At 38.5% G+C, this 27,828-nt stretch overlaps 1 protein-coding gene across 1 annotated transcript in view; it reads right to left on the bottom strand.

The window, feature by feature from the left end:
• The window catches only part of LOC122787586 (2-(3-amino-3-carboxypropyl)histidine synthase subunit 1-like), a 2,760,216-nt gene extending 2,733,999 nt beyond the window's left edge, over positions 1-26,217 (bottom strand). Inside the window, exon 1 of the mRNA XM_044054371.1 lies at positions 26,097-26,217. Coding sequence (XP_043910306.1) covers positions 26,097-26,193 — 97 coding nt within the window. The 5' untranslated portion in view covers positions 26,194-26,217. The remainder of the gene's footprint in view (positions 1-26,096) is intronic.
• Positions 26,218-27,828: the final 1,611 nt, after the last annotated feature.

Genomic DNA, 27,828 nt, shown 5'->3' with positions numbered 1-27,828 from the left:
TATAACCTTCGAAGTTCCGTTATTATTATTGATGTCTAAAAAGACACTTATTTCACCAAGACGCCATTCTTTAAAACCATTAAGTGTAGTAATGTAGACAGGTAATCTTTGCCACGTTATTAAGTCTTTAGGCATGATATTAACCTTAAAAAATAAGGCATTATGATCTGATAATGAGCATAAACTAATTAGCATTTCTTGGACCTTAGAAAATATATTGTTAGTAACTAGTACTTTATCAATTATTGTTTGTGTACCATACCTATACAAATAATGGGTGTACACTAACGAGTGTATTTCTTTTAAATCATATATATCCCTAAGACATAATACATTGATAAATTTTTTTTAACTTTTTAGCTGCATGGGAAATTCTAAATTTATCATTTTTAGTAGCATCTTTTTCAGTGAGAAGGCAATTGAAATCTCCTGCGTGTATTATTTCTCCTTTGGATTTGGAAATTATTAACTCTAGATTATTTTTTGCTGTAACTGCTCCAAAACCAGGTATCCAGTAAGAATTTACAAGAGTTACATATCTTTTGTTTATCTCCAGAACTGCCAGGCATAACATGCCATTCTTGCTGAGTAAGTATCAATGACTTTAGGCACTGGTAATGTTTTTCTCCATAGTATCATCGTGCCTCTTCTCTTAGTTTGGTACTGGGATTCTACAAGGACCATACATCCATTAAAAGATAATTTATATAGATCCCTGCCATCAATATGCATTTCCTGTAAAAACCCTATATCTCTAATTTATTCAGTTTCAAATATCTAGCTATACTCCCTCTTTTGATAGGGTTATTAAGGCCTTTGACATTTAAAGACATACATTTATAAGAGAACATTTAGAATGATACAGATATATCTATTGAATTTAGTTATGAGCAAGTAAATAAAAAAGAATAAGAAAATCATAACATATATAGGTTCATAGGTTCATACTAGGCTATCTGCCCGAGGGCATTTACAAGCCTAGCCCATAGTTTTGTGGCTTACGCCACCCCTTTAGTATGGGGAACTATACCCATTATTTTGCTGTGCCTCTGTCGAGCAGTGACACTATATAACTATATACAAAACTAAACATGGAAACCTAATTTCCTGGCTTGATGAAAACATCATCTTAGCCACCACCACTAACAGTCCTACAACCAATCAACCTTAATATTGCTACTTCTGTCCTCTTATAATTAGGTATACAGTTAGACTTATTCAATATTATGTAGCATTATGTTTAGCTATTAAAGCACAAAATATCTCAAGATATATTATGAAATATTAAGTATTTTACTAACTACAAATAAAAATTAGTCATGCAATAAATATTCATGCTTGACAAACATCTCTATTTTAAAGTAGCAGGATTATGTTCTCGTAAACCAACATATGTAAGCTTAACCTCAAAAGCAATATAAGAGATCAGAACCTTTCATTAAGATGAAAAAGATATTATTTTCCTAGTATTGATTAAACTGTGAATAAAGGGTGTATATCCAGTTTAAGTATATGATTTGAAATGACACTACATATTAAATATATATTTAGATATTTAAAGCATGAAAACCTTCTCCATTCTTCTTCTATCACCCATTCCCTCTCAACTATTCCTTCTATACATTTTGTTTATGGGCTATATGTATATGATCTAAGCAAACTATGACCAATCTTTTGAAATTTATGCTATTAAACTATTGTGAGTGTTTTAAGTTTATTTAATGTGATAAACTTACTTTAAATACCCTACTCAGTCTCATTCATCCCCTTTTGTTCCATTAATACGCCATTTATACAACTTTCTAACAATGATATTTCAGAAGTGTATTCATTCAAGTCCTCACTGTTATCAATATCACTGCTATTAGCAAAAGCACAGATCAACATTGCCTATGGTAGTTATTAATTATATGATGACATCTTTAGCATAATGATCAGATAATACATATATTTGCTGCTTGTAAAGTAATTAGATATGTGTTATTCCTTAAACAGCTTTTTGTTTTGTTCATTCAACACTTACTATTATATTCTGTACTTGCTTAAAATCAATTATTTGCACTATGTAAACCATGCAATCAACCTACTTTACCGTATCCTTCTATATTTTAGGGATGCCTGGATGTGAATTATCCATGAAAATAATAAGCAATTTCCTATTATTCAAATAACATTCCTAATATATCAGCGCTCACATGAAAAGAGATATGTTTAAACTTGGATTCTTGGGGATGACATATAAAACACATGCGTGATGGGACTTTCAAGTATGATTCCCCATAAGTAACTTATTAAGAAATATTGGTAATGTTCTCTTTACAATTCCTTTTAGTTAAAACCTTTAGATGTTTATGTGTCAGAAAGCCGTGTTTACCTCAGCTTATTGACATGCGACAATATTACACCTGTCCTTTTTTTTTTTTTTTTAAAAACTATCTGTAACTTACAAAGGAATGCAATGTTTTCCAACCTTCTCTTCAGTCAGCTAGATTTACCTTACATTAAATATCTAGTGAAGCTGCAATATAGCTAAAGTATCTGTGTTATGTATAGAGAAATGTTAATTTTCTCTTCATGCGCAATTTTACTCTTCATTTGCAAGTTATTTTATTTCTACATATAATTAATCAGTGTTCACCTTATGACTAAACATAGGTTCATAGGTTCATACTAGGCTATCTGCCCCAGGGCATTTATAAGCCTAGCCAGAGTGTGTGTGGCTTTCACCACCCCTTAGGATGAGAATACTATACCCATTAGTTTGCTGTGCCTCTGTCCAGCAGTGATGCAGAGATGATTCCCGGGGTAAACCTACGATCTCCCATCCACTCGTCAAGATTTCTCTTGAACAGAGTCAGTGAGGGGCTCTGCCTCACATGGACTGGGATTCTGTTCCATAGTGTAGGGAGTCTCTGGGTGATGAATCTGTCCGTCCAGCACGTCCTATTTATATCCGTGTTGAGGTTTAAGTCTCTTGCTCTCGTGGCTCTGGTGGATTTGGATTTTTTGAGGTGGAGCATGTCCATTAATTCGGGGTTGGACATGGCCTTGTATGTCAGGCACAGATCACCTCTGAGCAGGCGGTATGCGACTGAATAGAGCTGGAGTTTCTTCAGTCGGGCATCGTATGACATATGTTTGAGCCCCTTTATCCTTTTGGTGAGGAACTTTTGGGGTCTTTCCAACTGCTGCAGGTGTCGGGTAAGGTACATTCGAATGGGGCGTTGTACTCAATCATTGGTCTGATAAGTGAAGAGTACAGGGTACAATGACCTCTCCTGATCTGGATGTGAATCCCTTCATGATCAGGTGGGCAATGTAGAAGGTCTTCCTAACCACTTTGGCAATGTGAGTGTCAAAAGAGAGGTTACTGTCAACTTGGGTCCCCAGGTCCCTGATAACTTCTTCCGTGTTTAATGGATTACCACCTATGTGGTAATTAGGGGTTACCTTGTTTTTCCCAAAGGGTATGACTATACATTTTTTGGCATTTAGCTTAAGGCCATGGCTCTGGCACCAGTTATCCATTTCTATGAGACCTTTCTGGAGGATGTCTGTGTCTGATGGAGTGTCAATTATGGTGCCCAGTTTGCAGTCATCTGCAAATTTTGTCAGCCACAATCCCCTATGTTTGCCTGCACTTCAGAAAAATAAATGCCGAACAAGAGGGGCCCAGGACTGAGCCCTGTGGGACACCGCCGTGACCGGCTTAGAGTCTGACATGGCACCAGCAACTCTAACCCTGTGTGTTCTGTCCTTGAGCCAGTTTGCAACCCATCTTGTGACATATGGGTTTAGATCTAAGCTGGTGAGCTTTTCTATGATGCCCGAGTGGGGTATTGTGTCGAACGCTTTTGCTAGGTCAAGGTAGGCTGCGTGAACTGCCTTACCCTCATCAATGGCCTTAGTGACTGTTTCGAAAAAGTCGACCAAGTTCAAGAGGCAGGATCTGCCCTTGACAAAGCCAAATTGGGTAGGATCCAGTGACTGTAGGTCCCCAATGTCTTTATTTATGAGTTCCATTATGATCCTCTCCATAGCTTTGCAGACAAGGCTCGTCAAGCTTATGGGGCGGTAATTTCCAGGGTCCGTAGAAGCACCGCCTTTGTGGAGTGGGACCACAGTTGCCGTACGCCATTCTTTGGGTACGTATCCTGTAGTAAGGCTACGATTAAACAGCAGCCTTATGTGTGGGTTTAGTTCCTCATTGAGTTCGTGTAGCACACAGCCAGGGACACCGTCCAGTCCCATTGATGCTGTGTTTTTTGCTTTAGAGAGAGCAGCTCTCACCTGGGCATCTGAGATGTTTGGGAGGCTAGACTCTGGTGGGATAGATATTTCTCCTTTTGGGGGGGGGGGAATTTGCACTGAACCTGTCTGCCAGTATGTTGGCAATGTCTGTGGGTTCAGTGATTTTTTTATCATTTTGGACTAATTCTGAGCATATCTGGGAGTTTCCACCCAGGTTTCTAACATAGCTAAAGAAGGCTTTATGATTGTCTTTTGTGTCATTAGCGATTTTTCTCTCAAAGTTGGCCTTGGATGATTTTATGAGTGATCATAGTTTTTTGCTAGTATTGATCAGAGATGCCTTCCCTTTTAGGGATTTTGCTCTGTCATGTAGTAGCTTTCACCTCTTGTTGTAGAGTTTGTTTATGGCTGGAGTCCACCAGACCGGGCACCTGCCTTTGGTGGAAAGGGTCTTGATTTTATTAGGGATTGCTTGATCCATACATTCCTGGAGGTGCTCGTAGAAGGCATTTGTAAGGGTTTCAGCAGCGTGGGTTGTGGTTTCCACTGGCTCGGGGGCCTTGAAGGATACCACTCCAGTCTTAAGAAGTATGAAGTTTGCTTTTGAGAAGTTCTTCACTGTGGTCTTTTTTGCTGGGGGTGGGGGCGGGATGTGGATCTCCAGTGAGATTAATTTATGGTCTGATCTCACCAATGAGGGATATACTTCGGTGTGGAGCATTTTGTCCCCATGTTTGTGATGATCAGGTCTAGTATATTTTCTCCTCTTGTGGGAATGGTGACTAGTTGTTCCATAGCATTTGAGTTTATGAACTCAAGGAACCTTTGGGCTAGGGTGTTGGGGCTTGAGTAATGTTCCCAGTCTATGTTTGGGTAGTTGAAGTCACCCAATATGATGGTGTTTGGAGAGACATTCATACTCTCCAGTGTCTTCAGGAAGGCTGTGTGGGTTTCCTGAGTTTGAGAAGGTGGTCTGTAGCATGTTACAAACTGTAGGGCAGTTTTACCTATGGTTAATTGCACCTGGATGGTCTCCGATGCTTCGTGCATTGCCACTAACCTGGAGGTGTGGGTATCCTTTATGAATATGGATACTCCCCCTCCTTTTGTGGTTCGGTCCGGATTTTGGGGCCGGAACGCATGATATGACGTATAACCTGATAGTGCTGGGGTGCTCTCAGGAGCCTTGAACCAGGTTTCAGTCACAGCACAGACATCAATGTTCTCCATACTGAGGAGGGCTTGAGGCGTGCATCTTGAGGTTTAGACTTCTGGCATTGAGCAGTATTACCCTTAGTTTTTCTCCATTTTTGTTTTCTAGGGTGGTAGGTTTATCATTTGAGCCTTGCCTAAAAAGGCACTATGGGGGTGGCAAGAGCCTTTGCCAATATCCGGAAGCCCAGGGTGACAGGTGCAAGCCGTCCCTTGCAGCAGCGTGGCTTGTCAAGCATGTCATCCCAGGCAGACAGACATTGATCCCCTTAGAATGACACCAGTAATTAAGCCAATTATTAAAGCTGATCATTTTGTCTCTGTATTGTGGCATCATTCTTGGTGAGGGTAGTATACTGCTCAGGGTCAGGGTCATACCGGCCTGGGCTACATAATCTGAGAGCTCCTCTATGTCTCTTTTCATGTAGTCCAGGGAGGTACGTCTCAAGTCGTTCACACCGGCATGGACAATGACTGAGTCATACTTGTACTTGCTGTGGAGTGACCTGAGTGCTTGTGTTATGTGGCGGATTCTAGTGCCTGACAGGCAGCTTACTGTGATCTTTTCCTTGTTCAGTCTGGTGAGTGGGACGTCAGTGTGTCTGACTATGGAGTCACCTATAACAAGTGTGTCTGGCATTGTGTTTGGCCTTAAGGGCTGTGACTGTTTAGCACACTGACTTTGAGAACTATGTGTTGCATGTCTTAAGTCTTGAGGTGGCAGTTGCTTGGGTGTCTGCTTTGGAGGCCTCTGTAGTTTTGGTAGATTTTTGATCAGTACCCCCGAGTATGTCTTTGTGTGTTTATGTGTTTGTTTTGCAGTTGTGATAGTTCTATGTGAAACTGGGTTTGTGGTGTGCGTGGTTTCCTTCTCCTCCTGTCTGGTCTTGCCAGTCCTGAGTTGAGAGAGCTCAGCCTCCAGTTTGGCTATACAGTTGCATCTCTCACATGTATTTGTGTTTTGTGGGAGAAGGAGTGGGTTGTCTGTGTACATGAGGCAATTGTAACATTGCCTCAAGATGCCCAGATTTACCAGCTGAACAGGAGAGGACGCTAGCAACTGACCCTTCGACATGCTAGAAAAAGTGATAAGGTTTGCTGTGTAACTGAGTCAGAAGGGACCTATAGGGAAATGGGTACTCAAGGGGATTCTAGGCTAATGTAGTACTTTGTTTAGTATACAAGTACTTTACCTATATAAAAATGCTTTAGGAGCAAGTGCTGAGCTTTACCTATATAAAAATGCTTTAGGAGCAAGTGCTGAGCTTTTGAGATAGAGAATAGACTGTTTAGATTGCAAGTAGAGAAGTTCTAAGGGAAAAATTGAAAAGCAGACTTTACGGAGCCAGAAATAGTTTAAACTTGTTTAACCGGCGCTGCCCGATGGTGCTCTATGGGCAACTCCACGCTAAATTACGCAAAAGCGAGCTGAAGTGGGCTTTATAGCAGGGGGTTGAAAAGAGCTAGGAATTGACCCAAAATGGCCAATAGACTACAAGTTTCTGGCTGGAACCACTGCTCTATGGACAAATAGGCTGCTCAGTGCTCCCCACTCCCACTGGTGAACAAAGAAGCTTCCCTTTATCCAAATAAGGATATGGAATAGCACAGGAACCAAGCCAAAGCCCAGAGATCAGCAAACTCTGAAGACTGGACTATTCTAGTTCAGTAAGGCGGGAAAACAAGATTTTTTTTTGTTTTTTTCATTTTTGCAGAAAACAGAGGAAAAACAGACAGTAAATGCTATAAATGCTTTTAAACGGCTAGCGCACTTGAGTGTGTTAGCCTACAGGTAAAATTAAATAACAAATAACTTTTTTAAAAGTGCAAAACAGTTAATCAACACAAAAACAGTTTAAATAGAATGCTGAGCTGTATAAACAGGCGAAAATGCAGTCGCTAAGCAGTAAATAATCAAAAAGCCAGAAAAAAATATTTAAATCAGGAAAAAGTCACTCTTTTGCTCTCTGCTGCTTGTAGAACTCTGCAGGACACCACGAGGAGCTGTGCTGAGTTGAATACAAGCGAAAAAGCTCGCTAAAGCGGGCTTTATTACAGGGGGCTGAAAAGAGCTAGGAATTGACCCAAAATGGCCAATAGACTACAAGTTTCTGGCTGGAACCACTCCTCTAGGGACAAACAGGCCGCTCAGTGCTCCCCACTCCCACTGGTGAACAAAGACGGTTCCTTTTATCCAAATAAGGATATGGAATAGCACAGGAACCAAGACAAAGCCCAGAGGTCAGCAAACTCTGAAGACTGGACTATTCTAGTTCAGTAAGGTGGAAAACAAGATTTTTTTGTTTGTTTTTCTTTTTGCAGAAAACAGAAGAAAAACAGACAGTAAATGCTATAAATGCTTTTAAACGGCTAGCACTTGAGTGTGTTAGCCTACAGGTAAAATTAAGCAACAAATAACTTTTTAAAAGTGCAAAACAGTTAATCAACACAAAAAACAGTTTAAATAGAATGCAGAGCTGTATGAACAGGCGAAAAAGCAGTCGCTAAGCATTAAATAATCAAAAAGCCAGAAAAAAATACTTAAATCAGGAAAAAGTCACTCTTTTGCTCTCTGCTGCTTGTAGAACTCTGCAGGACACCACGAGGAGCTGTGTTGAGTTGAATACAAGCGAAAAAGCGCGCTAAAGCGGACTTTATTACAGGGGGCTGAAAGAGCTAGGAATTGACCCAAAATGGCCAATAGACTACAAGTTTCTGGCTGGAACCACTCCTCTAGGGACAAATAGGCCACTCAGTGCTCCCCACTCCCACTGGTGAACAAAGACGCTTCCTTTTATCCAAATAAGGATATGGAATAGCACAGGAACCAAAACATGTATATCACACTATTAATAAGTTTAGAAAACAAACAATTCCAAACGATGTTAAGAAGCAATGAGTGAAAGTTGTGCCTTGAATACTGAATTAAACTGCAACTACAACAGTTTCCAGTATATATGCTGTTAATTCTAGTCTCCGGCATCAAGAACAACTAATAAGCATTCATTTTGTTAGGAAATTATAAACTTACAGACAAAGAACTACTTTGAAGAGCATTTTAAATGACTCAGCAGCAAAACTTCCTTGCTACGACCTTATCTGTCGCAGTTGTTTCTTATGTGCGGCCAGGGCTCAGAGAACAATTACGTCATCACTAGAAGTTCTTACAAAGAGCGCCAGTCTCAAAACCATGGAGCAATGAATAGCTTGTGATTTGGTTCTCTTGAAGCTTTATATTCAAATATGAACTGCATGCACGAGGTAAGTATAGCATATTTCAGTTATTTTTGGCTTTCCTAGCTTTCGTGCGCTCGTGAGTTGCAAAAAAGCATGTAAAATAGAAAAACAGGTTAAACAGGGCAACACTATGCGGCTATTAATTTTTTCCTTTAAAATCACACACCGCCCTTCTCTAGAAAGCACTCTCTCTCCCCAAAACATCTCTCATAGTTAATTTAATAAATACAAAGAAAATAGAAGAAAACACACAATGCTCCCCATTTAATCAATCTAAAGCCCATAAAGCTTCCTGACAGACTGTGTAGGTGTCCGCAGTCCCCGTTTCAACATTTAAAGCTACTGCGGCTCTATTTAATGCATTAAGGTTACAGAACAAAGACACAAACTATTTCTAAACGGAAGCTTAATGTTATTCTAACTGCTCTCAGCACACCACTAATTTAAATAAAACATTGAATCACGAACTTGTAAGATTATGACAAGATCTTATGTACTTATAAACCATTTGTTTTTATTTATGTTATACTCTATATAGGGGATAAAAACCTCATAGCAAAGGAAGGAGAAATGGCATAAAGTAACTACCTATATAATAATAAGAGTAATTACTATAAAAGGAGGAAGAAGAGTTAGTTATATATAGTTGTAAATATTTATTTTAAAATCTTACCTCATATTTTGCACTATTTGTCCTACTCACAAAGAAGAATAACCACTGGAAATTAGAAACTTATGCTTTACTTCCCTTGAAGCTTTTTTTGGATTTATCATTTGCTGTTATTTTGCCATTAGTAGTTTGCCTCTTTAGACTTGGAGTAGAAAGTTCCATATCTTCAATTTTGTCCAGTAAGTTATGTTTTTTGACAAATTCTGTTGCTTCGTCAATATTAAAGATTTTCTGACCATCTGGAAGTGTGACTTTTAATCTAGCAGGGAAGAGTATTTGGGCTTTTATTTTGGCTTTCTTAAGGTCTTTAATGAGGGGAATACATGCTTTTCTCTTTGCTATTGTCACAGATGTATAATCATTATCAAATCTAATAACTCTTCATCCGGGCAGTTTTTAACACCAGATCTTTATCCTGTGTTGACAAAAACTTAACTATGATGGATCTTACCGAAGTTGGATTTTTTGATATAGAAGGATTTGATAAAGACCTATAAGACCTTTCAATTTCGTAAGAAAGTGACTCCGGAAGATTTAGTACTTTAGGTAACCAATTATTCAGGAAAAGAATCATATTATTTCCCTCTGTCTTTTCAGGAACTCCATAAAGTCTAATGTTGTTCCTCCTCGACCTTGATTCCAGATCTTGCACTTTTTCAATTAAGTTGTTTGCTTCAATGGGAAATGTATTTGACTGTCATTCTGTATCTGTCTTCCATCTATGTCATTTAGAGATTCTTCTATGTTGGTTATTTGATCTGAGTGCTTTTAAATAATTTCCTTTAAATCTTGAATTTGCTTTTTACTCTCTTTTTTCATATTTTCCACAATGTTTTCTAGATTGTCCATTTTAGTAGAAAGGTCTTGTATACTTGTAATTATGGTCTGCAGTTCTTTTTTCATGGAGCTGTCTTGAGCTGATGACTTTGAATGACTCATATTTCAAATATCTGTATACAGCTGCTAATATTCTGACAGGAATTTTGTTAGAAAAATCACTGAAAATTGTTACTTTTTCTTCCTCAAGTAATCCACAGCGATAAAGAGAATATTTATAGGTAGTTTTCCCCAATGTACTTCAAAAAATTCCAAATAAATCCTGTCAGAAATAAAAACTTATAGACAGAGCAACAAAAAACTGCTGCACTCACTCTGACATCTTGGCCACGCCCCCCCACAGCCTGAAGAGTCTGATGAAATCATTGGACTTATGCCACTTCCCCATCTAACCTATTCTAACCCTCAACAAACAAGCACATGCTGTCAAAAATCTCTAGATGCTGCTACCTGGCCCATGACAGAAAAACAAAATTCTGCCATAGATGAATAACTATTTAGCTATGAAAAAAAACTTTCATGCAGTGGAATGGCGTTTTCCTTCAAGGAAAGATCATTGTAGCAGTAAATCAAAACATTATGGTTAAACAGACTTTAATAATGTCTAATCATGGACAGAAGTCCAAGTGCCTTATTCCCTGTAAGATACCAAAGCAGTTCTTGCACTAAATAGATACTGACACTGGTAAGCACGAGTCCATGACATTTCCTTTGTTGCTGCATGTTCCCTTTAACTGCCCGAGTCAAAATTCCCTAGAAGCAATAAAGGATGTGGTAGGAAGATAAACCTTTCCATTTGTGACTATATGACATTTGTCCCACTGTGTTGACTATAAATGTGGATATACGTACTAATGTTAGGAAAAGTACGTCAAAAACAGATATGAAGAAGAGCTAGGCATACTCTGAATCATCACTTAAAACACAACCACACTAGTAACAAAATAAATGCGGCAGAGCAAGAATGACAACTTACAGTTCTACAGATGTAAGTAGTACACAAGAGATGGAAAAATGTCCCCTTAAAAGACAGCATAAACCTGGACAACAACCTGCCCTAAAAAATATTGCTTTAAAGAAACATAAATATAAATGTGATATAGTAAATATGTACAACGTGACAGTGAGGGAAAACATACGACATGAAAAATAGTCCAACATGCATTTTCTTGTCAAGACCCCCCCCCCCCAAAAGAGTCCAAATTGTCTTAATGGCTCCCCCACCCACTTTTGTCAAGTGCTGAAAGACTTTTTTTTTAAATACTCCAGATGACTGGGGGACTACACGAGGCACCAACTGCCACAGCTACATCTCTGTACCAGACAATGCACACACAAAAAAACTCCCCCTCCTAGGAAAGAAAGCTGACAGGAGAAATTTATTCTTACCAACCTATCCACCACCCAGGTGCTAAACAAGCCGGGGCAGCAGCAGGGCTTAGATGAGTTTTCCTGCTCTGCCACGAGTGAGGTCTAATCAGCAGCAGACATCTGAGAAAGGTATTTGTAAAAATAAACTGCATATTTCACAACAGGAAACTGCTACAAAGAGAGTGACCAGCATGAACTGTAGTTATTAAATTTAATGAAATGATACATTAAAACGTTTTGTAAGTTCCACTCTGAAAAACTTCTACTAAGGTCACACAGCACAGCTGCGTTAACTGTATCTATCTGGTAAGAAAATAAAGTCCATGCACTGAAAAAATTAAGTGCATGAACCACTGTATGCAAGGCTGTTTCTTATCTTGGTATCTAGGCAGCTACTGATGTTGTACACTGCACTTTCACCTTTGTTTGGGGTACTAAATAGTCATATATTTATTTTTGGGTTCTTTTCATAGGGCACTTCATGATAAAAGGTCAGAACATTTATTGGAGCTTAACTTCATGCACTTTCTTCAGCGGGACAGTTTCTGTACAGTGTGCATCTCTAGAAACTCTGTACAATATAATAAGCATCTGTAATATAATACACTCAGAAATACTACACCTACTATGCCTGAACAATGTGTGTAATATAGAGGATTATGATCGGCTCAGAGATCATAATCCATTTATTATGTGCTTGAGAGATGGATGCCAAAAAATTTACCTTGAGAATGAAGCTTGTGAGGTATATCTTGGCATCTATAAGAATAACACATAATAAGCGGGCTGTGATTGGTGAGTTGATCATAATTCTTAGTGCATGAAGCTTTTTCTGCTCCACGTATTACTAGCTAAAGGGGAAAATTGTTTAGTGTTTTTCCATCTTTCAAAGCCATGAAAGCCTTGTACTGTGCTGTCAGAGAGGTAGTATCTAGATTTTCACAAGATATCCACAATATTGCTTCATATTTCTGGCCTGTTCCTCATTTCCTCATAAAATATGTGGTTTCCAGAAGAATCACTAAGGCATGAAGTCAGAAAATAATGACATATATTTGAGTTTCAGCTTTCACATTTTTCAGATTGTACAGCCGAATGCACATCCTGTTATTCTAACACTCTCAAGGTTTTTTTTTTGTTTTGTTTTGTTTTACAGGAAGTTAGGGACATGTTAAAAGTATGAACAGCAGCAGAAAAAGTTTTGTACTTACCATAACATTCCATCTGTGTTGTCCATTTTCATTCTTCCTCAACTGATAGGATCAGATCCAATCCTTGGATCCGACTCAACCATTTTACTAACTTGTGGCCACCAACGAACTCTCTAGCTCCTTTCCTACCCATAAAGCACCACCCCTAACATCCCTCAGATCTTGTTTGCAGCTTGACACGAAGTCTACAAAAGAAGTACCATAATTGGAGTTCAATACAAAGGACACAGGTGCCTTAAAGTAGTTCATTTCTCCTGAAGTCAGCTATAAAAAATGGAGAGGGATGGTGGGTGGGAGTTGAGGAAGAATGAAAATGGACAACACAGATGGAACATTATGGTAAATACATTACTACTTCATCTGATGTTGTCCATTTCATGTCTTCCTCAACTAATGGGGCACAGTCCAGGGCTACCTAAACTTGTGGGTGGACACTAAGGAAGGATATTCCTAAGTATGGCTGAGCCAAAGGCTGCTCTTCCCCTTGAGATAAAATCTAGTTTGTAATGAGTGATAAAGGAACGAGGATTTGACTAAGTTGCAGTTGCACATATATCGCCCATAGAAGCTGTAGACTGGAATACAGCAGAAGTTGCCACTGATATGGCCGAATAAGCATTTAATGGTTTTGCTAAGGGGAGATTCAATTTGTTACAGATAAAGGAGATGCAATTTGTCAGCCATCTACCTAGAGTTACATTTGTGACAGATTCACCTAATTTATTATGTGCAAAGGAAACAAATAACTGATCTGCCTTTCTAATCCCTTTTGTTCTTTCTAGGCAGAAACATAATTGTCTATGAACATCCAGTAAGTGCAGCATTATTCCACTTTATTTGCATATTGTGGGAAAAATACCGGGATGTTAGTGGAATGGTTAATGTTGGACTCTGACACCAACTTAGCTACCTAAGAGGGATGCTATCCTTATGAAAAATCAAATAAGGGGTCTTAGAAGATAACACTTGAAGTTCTGAAATTCTTCTAGCAGATGTAATTGCTACTAAAAAGACAGTTTCCAGGTCAAAAATTTAAGATCACATTTATCTGCAGGTTCAAAGGCAGAGTCTTATTAAAGCTTGCAGTACCAAATTTAAATCCCATGGTGGCATGGGGGTCTTTAAATGGGGGTCTTAGCAGAAGCATACCTTTCAAAAATACTTTGCACAACTTAGAGGAAGCCAGGGAAGAATTCTGAAATCCCACATGAAAGTTAGAGATTGCTGTGAGTTGAATTTTAATAGTTGATGAGCAAGCTAGCACCTTCATTAAACAAACTCGCTATAAATTCTAGAACAGAATGAACTTTAGCTGAGAAGGGGTCTCCCTGATTCTGTTCTGCCCAAATAACAAACCACCATTTACTCCTGTAGAGTTTCCTAGTAGAAGGTTTATGGGAAAATAAAAGTATGGAACAAACAGGGGAAGAAATAATTGGTTGCCTGGCCATTAAAGGAATTGGAGAAACCACACTGTTAGTTTGAGATTTGAGATATCCGGGTGGACCACGCCTGTCGGGTGAGATAGGAGGTCTGGAATTGGATCCAGAAACCAAGATAGGTATAGTAGATAAGGCCAAAGGAAGGGGAATCAAATCTGCCAACACCAGTAAGGTTCAATGAGGATGACTTTGCCCTTCAATCAGGCTGCTTTCTGAAGGAATTTGGGAAGTTAGAGGATAAGCATACAGAAGACTGGGGGGCCAGTCATGGAGCACAGCATCCCTTGGTGATTCCTTGGTGGGGGGATCAGGGCAAATATGCTGCTGCTGCACTTGTTGTTTAGGGGAGATGCAAAAAGATTGAAGAAAGGCTGGCCCTACTGACAGAAAATCATTTCCATCACAATGTTGTTGAGAGACCACTCTTGAGTTAGTAAAATGGACCTGCTCAGTTTATCTGCCATCACATTGGGCTTCCCCGGACTATGCATTGCTATTAGAAAGCATTTGGAAAATATTGCCCACTGCCACACTCTGAGGGCTTCTCAGCACAAAGGATAAGAGCTGGTCCCCCCTTGCTTGTTGATGTACCAGACTACTGACATGTTGTCTGTCTGGACTGCAATTGTCCCATGAGAAAGAGCATCCTCGAATTCATGCAAAGCTAAGAGCATTGCTCTCATCTCCAGAACACTGATATGCAGGTTAGTCTATACGGGGATCAAGTGCCTTGGACTGTTTTCCCCAGGAAATCCCCTCCACCCAATATGGGAATCATCCATGGTCACTATGGCCTTGGGCTGAGGGAGGATTAAAGGACGACCTTGTAACAGCTATTCAGACTGCATGTACCATGAAAGGTATTGTTTGCATACCTTGGCTATTCTTATCTTCGCAGACATGGTCTGAGAAAGTACTGACCATTGTGTTGCTAGCATCCAGTGAGGAATTGGCATGTGGAATCTTGCTAAAGGGACTAAATTTATTGCCACTGACACTGATCCCAGGCCTTGCAGAATCAATCTGGATGTAATTCTAGTACTCTAAATTATTTTCCTGACCTGTGTCCATATCGTTTTCATTCTCAACAGAGGAAGAGAACTACCATAGATACTGCGTTGAACTCTGTTCCTATGAATTCTAATTTCTGGGTTGGTTGCAGATAAGACTTCTAATTTATGGTTATTCCAACTCTAGCTTTTCCAGTGTGAAAACAAACTCAACAGAGAAGGCCAGTAGACTTTGGTGTTTAAGGGTAAATTTCAGTAACTGGCTAGTGCGTGTACTGCCTGATGACAGGAAAAAAAACAGAGCACCTGGAAAAAAATCAGCTACAAAAAACTGAGGAAGAAACACTGACTGGGGAAAGTTCTGCAGCTGTTCAGCAAAAAACAATGCAACCTCTAGACATGACTTCCAGTAACATACAGGAAGATAGACAACTGCACACTGACCTGGTTAAAATAAATGAGCTACTGATGGAGTATATCAACACAAACCACAAAAGGCTGGAAAAAAATGGAAGAAGTTTTAAACAGACATTTAGATGATGTGATGAAGCTGCAAATATCAGAGGCTGAAATGAAAAAAAATCTGGTTGAATATGAGACTGCTGAGGAAGAGATATTTCAAAAAATAAGAGAATGAGAGGCAGAGCATGTAGGGAAAATAGGGTCTATATCACATAGTCGAAGTTTTGTAAGTAAAAACACCATATATGTTCGAACCGATATGTTTGAACTTACAAAACTTCGACTATGAAAAAAAAAAAAAAAAAAAGGGAAAACGAAATAAAGGGTTGTAAGCGGGAGGTAACCCCCTGCACCCCCCATATAGGGGGCTGTGCCCCCACACACCCAGCTCTTTTAATATACAAACTTTGAGACTGTACTACAATGCAGTAAAGGGAATTTTCCCTTTACTGCACTGTAGGGTGGTCTCAGAGTTGGTATATTTAAAGAGCGGGGGTGTGGGGTGCAGGGGGGCTTGCCCCCCCTGCTTACAAGTGTCAGGTAAGTTATTTCTTTTTTTTTTTTTGCATTCAAAGTATGACAACTTCAAACATATGGTCTCGACCATATAATGTTCAAAGTTGTCATACTTCGACTATGTGATATAGACCCGGGAAAACCTGAGATCTTCAGCTATACCATAGAAGATGAAGGAATAGACTGTATTAAGTTTATGAAAGTACAAATAAGCAATTTGACTGTTATTCCACAGCAGGAGTTGTTAGCTGAAAGAGCACATTGTGTGTAAACTCCAAACCTGTCTACGAGAAAGCAGCCTCGACCTTTAACATTAAAAATGCAATCCTACCAGCAGGAGTAGTCGATTCTGACAAACCTGTGGCAGAAGGACAACATACTAAAAGTGGGAGAGAGCAGAGTGTTTATGTTGAATGATTACTCATTGTACAACAGGCAGAAAAGTAAATTCATTCTACTATTCAGGGAACGCTGATATGCAGGTGTGAGATTCAAACTGCTGTACCCAGCTGTCTTAAAGGCATTCTTCCCTGGAGGGACAGAATGATTTTTTTTTATGAAGTACATGCTAAGGAGGAAATACAAAAGTTTGTCCAACAAAAAGTAAGCTGTGAAACAGAAAGATTCTGCTTCTTGTTCTTCTACTAATAAAGACCATAGAGAGACTGTACCCATGAAAACCTTTCCACTGTTTCTACGGAAAATGTTGCAGAGAAGGAAGGGAGCACAAAAGTTGACTAGAAAAATCAAGAGTACATTGGAAATGAAGCAGACACAGGATTTGGGAGATGGAGATGAACAGTAATAAAACCAGCAACTTAATGTTGGATTACAATGCAATTGTTATATTTGTGAAATCTGACAGAACAAGAAAATCTGGAAATATTGGACTTTTTCAGAATTTATTGGACTGGTGGAGGTCTCTAAAGTATCTACCCTCCTTTAAGCCATTAATGCTTGGAAAAATGCTATGGGGAGGGGAAGAGAGGGGATTAAGTTAACTGTAAGTAAAGAAACATTTTCTTTCATATTAGTACTATTTTGTGGCATTTTTTTTGCATGCTATAACGTTTTCTCAGTTATTTATTTATTTTTTAAGTGTAATGAAGATTGTAAACAGGTGCTGCTGTTTTTTTTTTTCCTTTCTTTCTCCCTTCTGTCTTCTAGTCCAGTTTAAAAAAAAAGCCTGGCTAAAAGAGCAAACAAAAGAAAAATCAATGTGCTTTTTCTCATTCTTGCATGGGGGAATGACTCAATTAAGGATCTTAAATTAATTTAATAACAAGTTTTAAGCAGAAGCAAGTAAAGGAAAAAGAATACTGAACATTATGAAGCTTTTCCAGCAAATTAATGCATGCTTAGTAGCAATTCGGTATCTGGCCCTCATATCTCCATGGAAACAATCTGATAAAGAGAAATTGTCTACAGTCAAGTGCAGCGAGGAGAAAGCATAAACTGGCTAGGAGATTATATTCTCTGAAAGCATTCAGGGGTTTTCTCAGTGGGGAGAGCTATAAAGATGAGACAAAACAGTTAGGACTTAGTAGAAACACAGGCTGCACCATGGGTTTTAGCATGGATAACCTTTCTTTTAGGTTAACTCAAGTCTATAACTGTCAGTTTGGGATATTTGTTCCTTTTAGGAGGGTAAAACCTTTAACATTTGAAGATGTACATAGTTTTGTGTGTTAGTATTAAATTAACAGGTTATTGGGGGTTTGTTTTTGTCGGCTTTCAATAAAATGAAGTTTTGTAAGATGTGACGACATAGACTCACAAATGGATATGATAAGAAACAACTATATAAAAGTTAAATCTGCCAAACGGTGTATGCATGTAACACAAAAGCTGGAATTAAACATTTAACAAAAAGGTGTTATATATAAAAGGTGAGAATAATAACTTTTTAATACAATGATGCTTTCTGTAATGTCTTGCAATGTCAATGGTCTTACAGATAAATACAAATGAGAAAATAATAGTGAACTATTTTAAAAATGTGGAATGGAAATAGCTATGTTATACGAGACACTTGGAAAGAACTGAACATGTCAATTTGATAAAGAAAGGTTTTCAGGGTGGTTATTCAGTGGAATATCTAGGACAAAGGAAAAGAGTACTTATAGTAGTTGCAAGAGGAGCTTCAATAGTGATAGAAGAGGATAAAAAGAGATAATATGGACAGATTTATGGTGCTAAGGGGCTATTAACAAGGAAGGAGGATTACACTGGCATGTATTTATATTCCACCTAAAACTGCTATAATGAAGCTTAAGAAACTTTCTGGAGAAATAATCAATTTTCAACAAGGAATATTATTTATAGGTGGGGACAGGAATTTGATTTGCAGCAGTGAAGATGCATCTGGGGACCCAGAAGAGAAAGTACCACAAAGGAGAGTAGATTTTTAAAGAAGATTAAAAAAGATATGGCATGGAATATGTGAATTCATTAACAGGAGTTCGGAATGAATTTACATATTATTCTCTAAGATATAAAAACTGGGCTAGGCTAGGCAGAATTTACATTTCACAGAAACATGTGCATTTTAATTAAAGGTCTTAATTCGCACCCAGTAACTATTTCTAATCAAGAGCCAATTATAACTAAAATAAAAAGAGACACTGGCGGCTTCCCACCTATCTGCTGAAAAGAGAGGAATTTGAGGAAAGTGTAGTGGAGATTATTCAGGAGCTACAAGAGAGGATAGAAATTACTTCTGAACATATAGCTAGGGAGTGGGATACAATTAGGGTGGAGTTTAAAAACAGTGTGGAAATAAAAGAAAGTGAACTATGGTTAAGAAGTAACAAGAATTATTTAGAGGGACTGACAAATGTTGAAATATTACAGAATAGGGGGAATCTCACAGAACAACAGAATGATCGAATGCAGAAAGCTAAGCAGAAAATAAGGGATTACCTGAATAATATAAATGAGTTTAGAAAGACTGTTCTTAAGCAACTGTTTTTTGATAACACTAGAGCACAAAAACTTTTAGCACAACGACTCAAGCAGCAGAAAGTATAAAGGACTGTTGCCAAGCTTAGATGGCCTCTAACAAGGAAGGTAACAAGAGTTCCTGTAGAGGTATTAGAAATATTTCAGAAATTCTATTAAAATCTGTATAAATCTGAGAAATATGGAAATCAAGAAAAGATAAAAAATGGAAATGTTTATGGAACAATTATCTATGCCAAGGTTAGAGGTAGATGAGGCTCAAGTACTAATGGTTAGGATAGGAGGAGATGAGCTAAAAATTGTGATGTATAACCTATCTACAGGAAAGCCTCCAGGAATAGATAGTATTCCTGTGGAAGTTTGGAAGCTGGGGGGAAACTGATAAAGATCTGGAAGGTTTTGTTTAACAGTATTTTAGGAGAAGTACCACCAACATCCTAGAAGAAAGCAACGGTAGCTGTAATACCTAAAGAGGGTAAGATCCATCAGGTCCAGCTTCATACGGATCCATTTCAATACTAAACCATGATTATATGGTGCCCCCCTGCTCACAGGCATTCAACTCCCTCTAAAAAACAAACTTGACTCTTGTTACAATAAAGAAGGGAAGTTTGCCAACAATGCCACAAATACCTCCCATCACTGTTATCTCTTCAAAAACTCAATTGTCTTGAAATACCTCACTCCATAACTTACCTACAACTCACCACTGCACATAAAATCATAACTAAACTAGAAGATTATGTATTCCTAGCCTCACTAATATCCCCCCACAACCTCGCTAGATACTCATATCAGAAAATAAATGTCTTCTAAAGAAAATTACCCAACCTTACAACTGGTCAAGCTCTTTACTCCATTGCTATAGCCAATGTGTGGAATTCCTTACTCACCACAATCAGAACCACGTCTAGCAGCACCATTTTCAAGAAGTCTCTGCAAGAATACCTCTCCAAACTATGGCTCTGTACTTGCTCAAATAATTCTTCCAGCATTACATGAAACTGGAAACTTCTACTAACAACTCTAACACTTTGACATGTCTATCTTCACTTAATTTAACTCTTCTCCCTCTCAGTTTTATGCATCCTCAGCTACAAGGTAAAATGTAAAGAAAAGAAAGCCTAATTCTAATTGTATATCATCATGTATATATTGCATCTGGAAGTAAATCATTGTTATTTTTGTATTTTGTATAATGTTGCTTACTAATAACTTGAATCTGGTAACAGTCATTATGTAACTTTATCTCATCAATGTATATGTAATATGCTGAGCTTTTCTTCCCGGGCCTCCACTGAAAATGGGCACTCCTAGGCCCACTGGACTATCCCAGAAGACAAATGTAAATAAATAAATAAATGATAAAGTGCTCTTGTCTAAAATGGCTAAAAGAATAGCAAAAGTAATGCCAAAATTGATAGATATGGAATCAATGTGGTTTTGTGGAGGGGAAGCAAACATCTGACAACATTAACAGAACACTGATGATCCAGAGGGAAGTAGAATGTAAGAAAATACCATTGTTGTTGGGTCTTGATGCAAACAAAGCATTTGACAGAGTAAGCTGGGACTTTATGAGCAGGGCAATGGAAGCATTTACATTTCCTGAAAAAAAAATGTAAAGTTGATTAGAATTATATATGAGGGATTGGAGGTGAAAATTAAAGTGAGTGGGTTCCTCTCGGATAATATCTGCTTGAGCAGAGGAACCAGGCAGAGGTATTCTCTTTCCCCTTTGTTATTTGCATTATATTTAGAATCATTGGCAAAGAAAATAAGGTATGCAGAAATTCAAAGATATAATTAGTATGCTAGTCAACAAAAGCCAGCTCCATTTGCAGATAATATTATTTTATACCCGACAAAACCAGAAAGAGACATTACAGTGTTGTGGAACATTTTGCAGTTTCAAATGATTTTGGGATACAAAATGAACAAAGCCAAAACAAAGACGATAGGAGTAAATTATGTACCACATATGAATTGATTCAGCAATATCAATATCTATGGGGACATGATCAAATGACATATTTAGGCGTATGGATTACAAATGATTCTGGTGTGGCAGCTAAGGATATGTTGGAAGAGATTAAACAAAAGATAATACAAAAACTGAGAAAATGGAAGCTCTGTTACATGGATATGGATAGTAAGATACAAGCAGTTAAAAAGTTTTTAGTACCATTAGTCTTGTACACAGGTCAGGTATATTTTATCAACCAGAGGAGAAGTTGTGGATAGCAATTAATAAAGCGCAGATGGACTTTATCTGGGAGGGGAAGATGGCAAGAGTCAAGTGGGATAAGCTGATTCTTCCAGTAGAACAGGGTGGATTGGGATTACCCAATTTGAAGGGGAATTTCAGAGCTGGTCTACTTCTAAAGCTTGACTTTCAGATGACTGACTTTCAAAATCCCGAGACGAAAATCCAAAAGTTTTGAAACCCGAATATTGTTTTTTACCAGGGTAAGTAAATACATGGACAACAGCAAACAAAACTCACACTGAGGTAAATAAAACCCACCCAGGTGGGGGGCTGTGCCCCCCACACCCCTCCTAACTAAATATACCAACTCTGGGATCGCACTACGTCCAGTGACCTCAACCTCATTATCACAATCAACAGAACATATTGGAGGGACAGGTTCATAACCCAGAAACTGCCCATGCTATGGAATAAACTTCCCATACATGTCAAGCAGAGTACCTCACTGGCCCTCTTCAACCAAAATCTTGATGAGTAGATGGGAAATAGAAAATTTACCCCAGAGATCACTCCAGTGGCTTTACTCATCAGAGGCACTGAGAACTTTGGTCGGGTGGCACGTTGCCAGGGTAATCCTATGGGCTAGGCATGTAAAGGCTCCAGGGCCATTAGCCTAGTACACACCTATGAACCTATCTGACAGTCAGGCTTTAAAAGTAGACCCTTCAAAGCTATACAGTTAAGGCTCCTATACAAAGCAGAAGCAGAAAACTATAATTCAAAGTGAAAATGGATGATGAAACAGGAGAGAACCTCAAAAAACAAGGAAAGACTGGGATTTTGGATGCATGCCTTCAAGTAAAATAACAATAATCATACAGAATATTATATCTAGAAAATAGGAGACAGCATCCTAAGAACTATGCCAACATGGGAATGGAGAAAAGAGATTCTGCCGATAGGGGTGACTACAATTAGGGATATAGACAATAGGCAAGAGGGGGCTGGAATTTATTGGAGAAAACTGCAAAGGAACCAAGGTATTGGGAGCAAATAACTAGAGAGGGAAAGATGATAGAATGGGAAGACAGGTCCATATTAAAATCTCAAAGTCTGACAATATCGAATACCGAAAGAGCACTACATCGAACGTTTAAATGGAAAATCTCTGTAGGGGAGATTTCCATTTACTTCAATGTAATGCATTCTCAGAGTTGGTGTATTTAAGTAGGGGGGTGTTGGTGGTGCAGGGGGGCTTGCCTACACACTATTTAGTTTTTTTTTTTTATTTAGTATTTTTTTTTTGGTTTCCATGGTTTAAGACTTTAGTGATTCAAAATTTTAAACCTTCGAGATTATAATATAGACCCGGGAAGACGCCAAGAATTTATCTGGACTGCAGGTTAGAGATGCCTTTCATATCAAGGACTGATATCAGAGTATAGGCAAAGAGAAAGAAATAAGGGGGTCAAATGAAAAACCAGCACTGAGTTTTAAGTAGAAGCTAGAACAGGAGCTGCCATTAAAAAAGGAATAATTTAAGTAGAGTACATAAAATATTGCATGATAACTATAAGAATCAGAGGAAGATAGGAAAGATTGGAAAGAGAGACTGGAAAAGCAATTCACAAAGAAACAATGGGAGGATATATGTATGCCTCCTAAATATGCAACACAATCTATAACATTTAGGATTTTTGCTTAGAAATACTTACATAGATATTTTTATACTCCAAGTAAACTCCAGAGAATTTTTCCTCAGGTAAACAGCGAATGTTGGAGGTGCGAAGGGGAAGAAAGAGATAACTGGGAACATATTTTCTAGGACTGCTGTGAGTTGGTGGACTTCAAGGATTCCCTGCAGGATGCAGTGTCAGAGATGCTGGGTGGGCAGATTGGTGTGACGAGGGAGATGATTTTTCCAGGCTATGACACAGAATATGAATTGGTTAGACATGGTAAGGCCTTGCTGTATCTAATTATGGTGTCTGCCAAAAAAAGCAATTACTAGAAAACCAAGATCTAAACCAACTATACTAGAAGTAGTGACTATAGTAACAGAGATAAAACTGGAATTGAGATATTTTGAAAAGAGTAGGAGCAAACTACATAGGAAAAAATGGGAACTGCAGGAACAATACATACAGGGCAGGAATGAGGTTTAAACTAAAGCAGGACTTAAATGAGTTGTGCAGTGTTTGACTGAAAATGATTGGGTACATTATAAGTGATACATAATGTTTGCAAATGGTATGGTTTGTGATGTAAAATGCGTGCAACTAGGATTGCGTCGGTGTGGTTTGTTTCCATTTATATAACTGTATGATTACCCATGTTGTAAGTGATGGTTTAATAAAGATGTTTCTTGCTTAGAAAAAAAGGGGCAGGAATGAAATAATTTACGTAATGTTGCTTAGGTTATATAATATATAGCAATCTATGTGAAGCATAATGTTTAAAAACATGAACTTGTTAATACAGTTTGATTACTTCTATATAAATGTAAATTTGTCTATGTCACAAGTGATAATTCAATAAAGGTGTTAAAAAAATGTCTCCCAAAGAATTATCAGGTGGTGTTTTCAGGGACCCTTAACCTTCATCAAAATCAGAATCCTCGGTGACTGACTCCTGAGAGGAGTCCAAGTGCCTCCTTCTACACTTTCTCTTCCTAGGGACTTCCACGGTGGGGTGGTCCGGAAAAGTATCGGTAGAGATCAAAATACCCTGCTGGGTAGACTGGAAGCTTTGGGCTGACTGTCCCTGTGGAGTAGAATGTTGAGGATCATGGTGTAAAGTCATCTAAAAAGTAGAGGGTGGATCTGATAGCAAAGGACCTGTCTGACTTGCCAGAGCAGAGAACACACTCGTCACTACCTTAAAGACAGACCGCTAGGGGGAGAAGGAAGCCAACGGAGTTGAAAAAGCAAGTTTTTGGCCCATCGCTTCCATCTGCCACAACAGCAATCCACCCGTGGCTAAAGTCGGAGCCGAGTTATCCAGTGCTGAAACTCTGAGAGGAAGAGACAGCACCTAAAACCTCAAAGTCAAACTTATCCTCTCGGATCTGACAGGGAAGCTTCAGCTCCAACAGTCATCCGCCTCTGAGGATATCGCAACTGGTGCACTCATACAAATAGCCAGATCTGAAGATGGTGTTCTCTTTAGATCTGAAACAGACAGACCCATAAGGGCTCTAAAACCACAGAAGGAGTTGTTACTGGTGGAGTGGTAGATAGACAGACTTCCTATGCTGAAGGGATAGAAACCGTGAGAACTCCCTTCTAAACATGCTCCTTCAAAAATTTCTTCATCGTCCTCTCCACATCCACGAGGCTCCTACAGGAAAGACAAGATATCAGTGAAGGCAATTTTGAGTGCCACTCTAAAAAAGGAGAAGGCACGCCGGAAGGAACTGCATCCAGACTTGGTGAATATGTAGTTCTTAGTAAAGGCTTTGGATCAGAAGATGTAAGGTCTGAAGTATGTTTGGTTGGATCCAAGGATGTAGGATCCAAAATATGGGTGGTCAGATCCGATGAAGGTCGGATGAGATGTAGCTTTGGATCTAGTCTCTTTCTTTCTTTCTCTTTGGTTCATACGAAGTGGAGGCTGGAGAATCCCAGGACCTAGACCTTTTTGACAGGTATTTAGATTTATGTTTGAGGGATTGAACCCAAGCAATGGCTTCAGAAAGGGAAGATTGCAGTAATCTCTTCAAAACTATCTTATTTTTCCTGTCAGACAAAGCTCAGGGGTTGAACCTATGACAAATACTACAGTCCTGTTTGCAGGTGTTCTGGTCCCAAACAATAGAGACAAAGAGAGTGGGGATCCGATAAAGGCAACTTGTGCCCACACATCACATTTTTTAAAACATGCTGGACCCTTCTCAGATGTCTCCATAGTTAGAAGAAATACCAGCAATGGTATTTAAGAACTACAAGAACGAACTTGTAAAAAAAATAGAAAATACCAGCAATGGTAATTACAGAATTTACATAGTGTGTAAAGAAGGCAAAGGGAGGGAGATAGGTCTACCACAATGGTAGAAAAATGTTGCAGCCAAAATAAGAAAAATAACAGAAACACCTTAAGAAAATCAGAAATTAAAGATGAAAGAAATAGTCATTTATAGAAGAATTTAAGATGGAGATAAGAAAAATTAACTTCTCTCCCACTGAAGACTCAAAAACTGAAGTCAACCACATCTAAACGCTATAGCGGCTAATGAGATCTGAGGGATGTTAGAGGTGGTGCATCATGGGTACAGAAGGAGGGAGCTTGAGAGTTCATTGGTGGCCACAAGCTAGTAAAACGGCTGAGTTGGATATGATCCCATTAGGCGAAGAAGGCATGGAAATGGACAACATCAGATCAAATGTTCTGTTCTGCCGTTGTAATTTGCTAGTCAGTACAGGCAGATTTTACTAACTAGTGTGGGACCTGACCTTAATAACTTTCACAGGGGGTTCTTAACATTTGTTAATGTCAGGTTGTGTGCCATTATGGTGCTTAACTGTTTTGTTTTTCCGAATATCAGAGCATAATTAGGCACTCCACGTACTACAAATATTTCTCATCTCAGCTTACAATAAGCCTTTGTAAATTAAATGAAAATATTCAAGTTATAATCCCAGCTCTGTCAAGTGTTCAAATATTATTTCACTGAGTCACTATGACTTTGTCCAAAAGAGTGACACTTACTGAGACAGCTGTGCCCATAGTGTACCATGAAATCAGCTCCAAGTGCACGGGCAGTGAAGTCATCTACGCAGCAGGCTCCATATGTCACATCTCCCATCACCAAAGTCTCTGCTCCTGTAAATCTGTTAAGTAAAAACATCCAGCTCAGTATTGTAGATGATGTAGCTCCCCAAACAACTACAAGATTCATACCAGAGCAAGCTTACAACAGTGGCAAAAATACAAAATCAGCAATATGTTCTTCACAATTTAAAAAAATCTTCACAATTCTGTAAACATAAAACATTGTGAACTAAACAGTTGCCAGAATATCTACCAACAATTTTATTTGTGTGTACTCCATCAATGCTTAACTACCAGAAGGAAAGCATACCTAACTTTGCTAAATGATTTTAGTAACCATTATGGGACCATTTATTTATTCATTTTCTCATAAAACCTCTTAATTCAGTATTCAGTTGAGCCAAAGCCTAATCCAGTACTCAAAAGAACTGAAAAGATGCACAGAGAAACTAATACTGAACAAATGTCTGTGTATCAGAAGGTGTGTGTGTGCCTATATACATACATATATATATATATATATATATATATATATATATATAGAGAGAGAGAGAGAGAGAGATATGCGGGTTCCTATTAGAACTCAGAATGCTTGAAATGTTGAATGTTACATGGTCGACATCATATGATCGACATTTCAAGATTTCGAAGGCTAAATGTATCGGCGCTCTTTGGTGCAGAATGAGAGAATTTCCCTTTTTTGCACTGAAGTGCTATCTCGGAGTTGGTATATTTAAGTAGGGGGGTGTGGGGGGTGCAGGGGAACATGGCCCCCTGCCTGCACCGTTAAAGTAATTTTTTTTTATTATATATTCAAACTTTTAAACTTTGATCATATGTTGTCGAACATATTGGATTCGAAGTTTAGAAAGTTCGAATATATATAATGTAGACCCAGATATGCATACTTATATACATACACACACACACTCACGCACAGTCTACTGCTAATTTCATGGATCACCAGTTCACTTACATGTTTCTGGGTTGTGGAAGAACAATGAGCACCCAAAAAACCCACATAGGTATAAGGGAGCAATCGAGCTAAGAATAAAACTGGAGAACGTGTATTGTGAGGCAGCAATGGTAATCACTGTGACCCCCTCCCCCTCATTCTGGGATCATGTCATTGGTATTTCACAGTCCATATTTTCATATCTTTTATTTTCCTCTAAACTTCACAGATGATGCCAGTCACTTTCTTTCTTTCCTGAACTGCATGTTAATGATGTAACTATAATCACGTAAACATTCTGTGATGGAATTAGTAAATGCATTTTCAATACTGACAATAAGTATAATGCACACACATAAGTGCAGGATACGCTAAATACACAAAAACTGTGACTTAGTCTTCAAGACATTCAGAATAGTTACCACTCATGTTGGGAGGGGAAACCAAATCAAGTTATTACTGAGACAGGAAGTCTTTTGTAACATTTTAATTAAATTCAAATCTCTCTTCCCTTTTGCCATACTAGCCTTAATAATAATTTCCAACAGATTCTCTTTTTGTGATAAATATCTATACGATTCTGTTGTCCTTTAAATGAAATGGTACTTCTATCATAATTCATCTGCAATACTAAATGAAAATGAAACACAGCTTTTAAAATGCAGAAAGGTACATAGTGATTTCCAGCGGTTTTTGAAAGCAAATACTGTTCTG

This window comes from Protopterus annectens, chromosome 13.part0 (assembly GCF_019279795.1).
Source record: "Protopterus annectens isolate FY-2018-M chromosome 13.part0, PAN1.0, whole genome shotgun sequence".
Taxonomy (NCBI): domain Eukaryota; kingdom Metazoa; phylum Chordata; order Ceratodontiformes; family Protopteridae; genus Protopterus; species Protopterus annectens.
The sequence above is the reverse complement of the archived record's forward strand: the minus strand, read 5'-3'. Positions and strand labels throughout refer to the sequence as shown.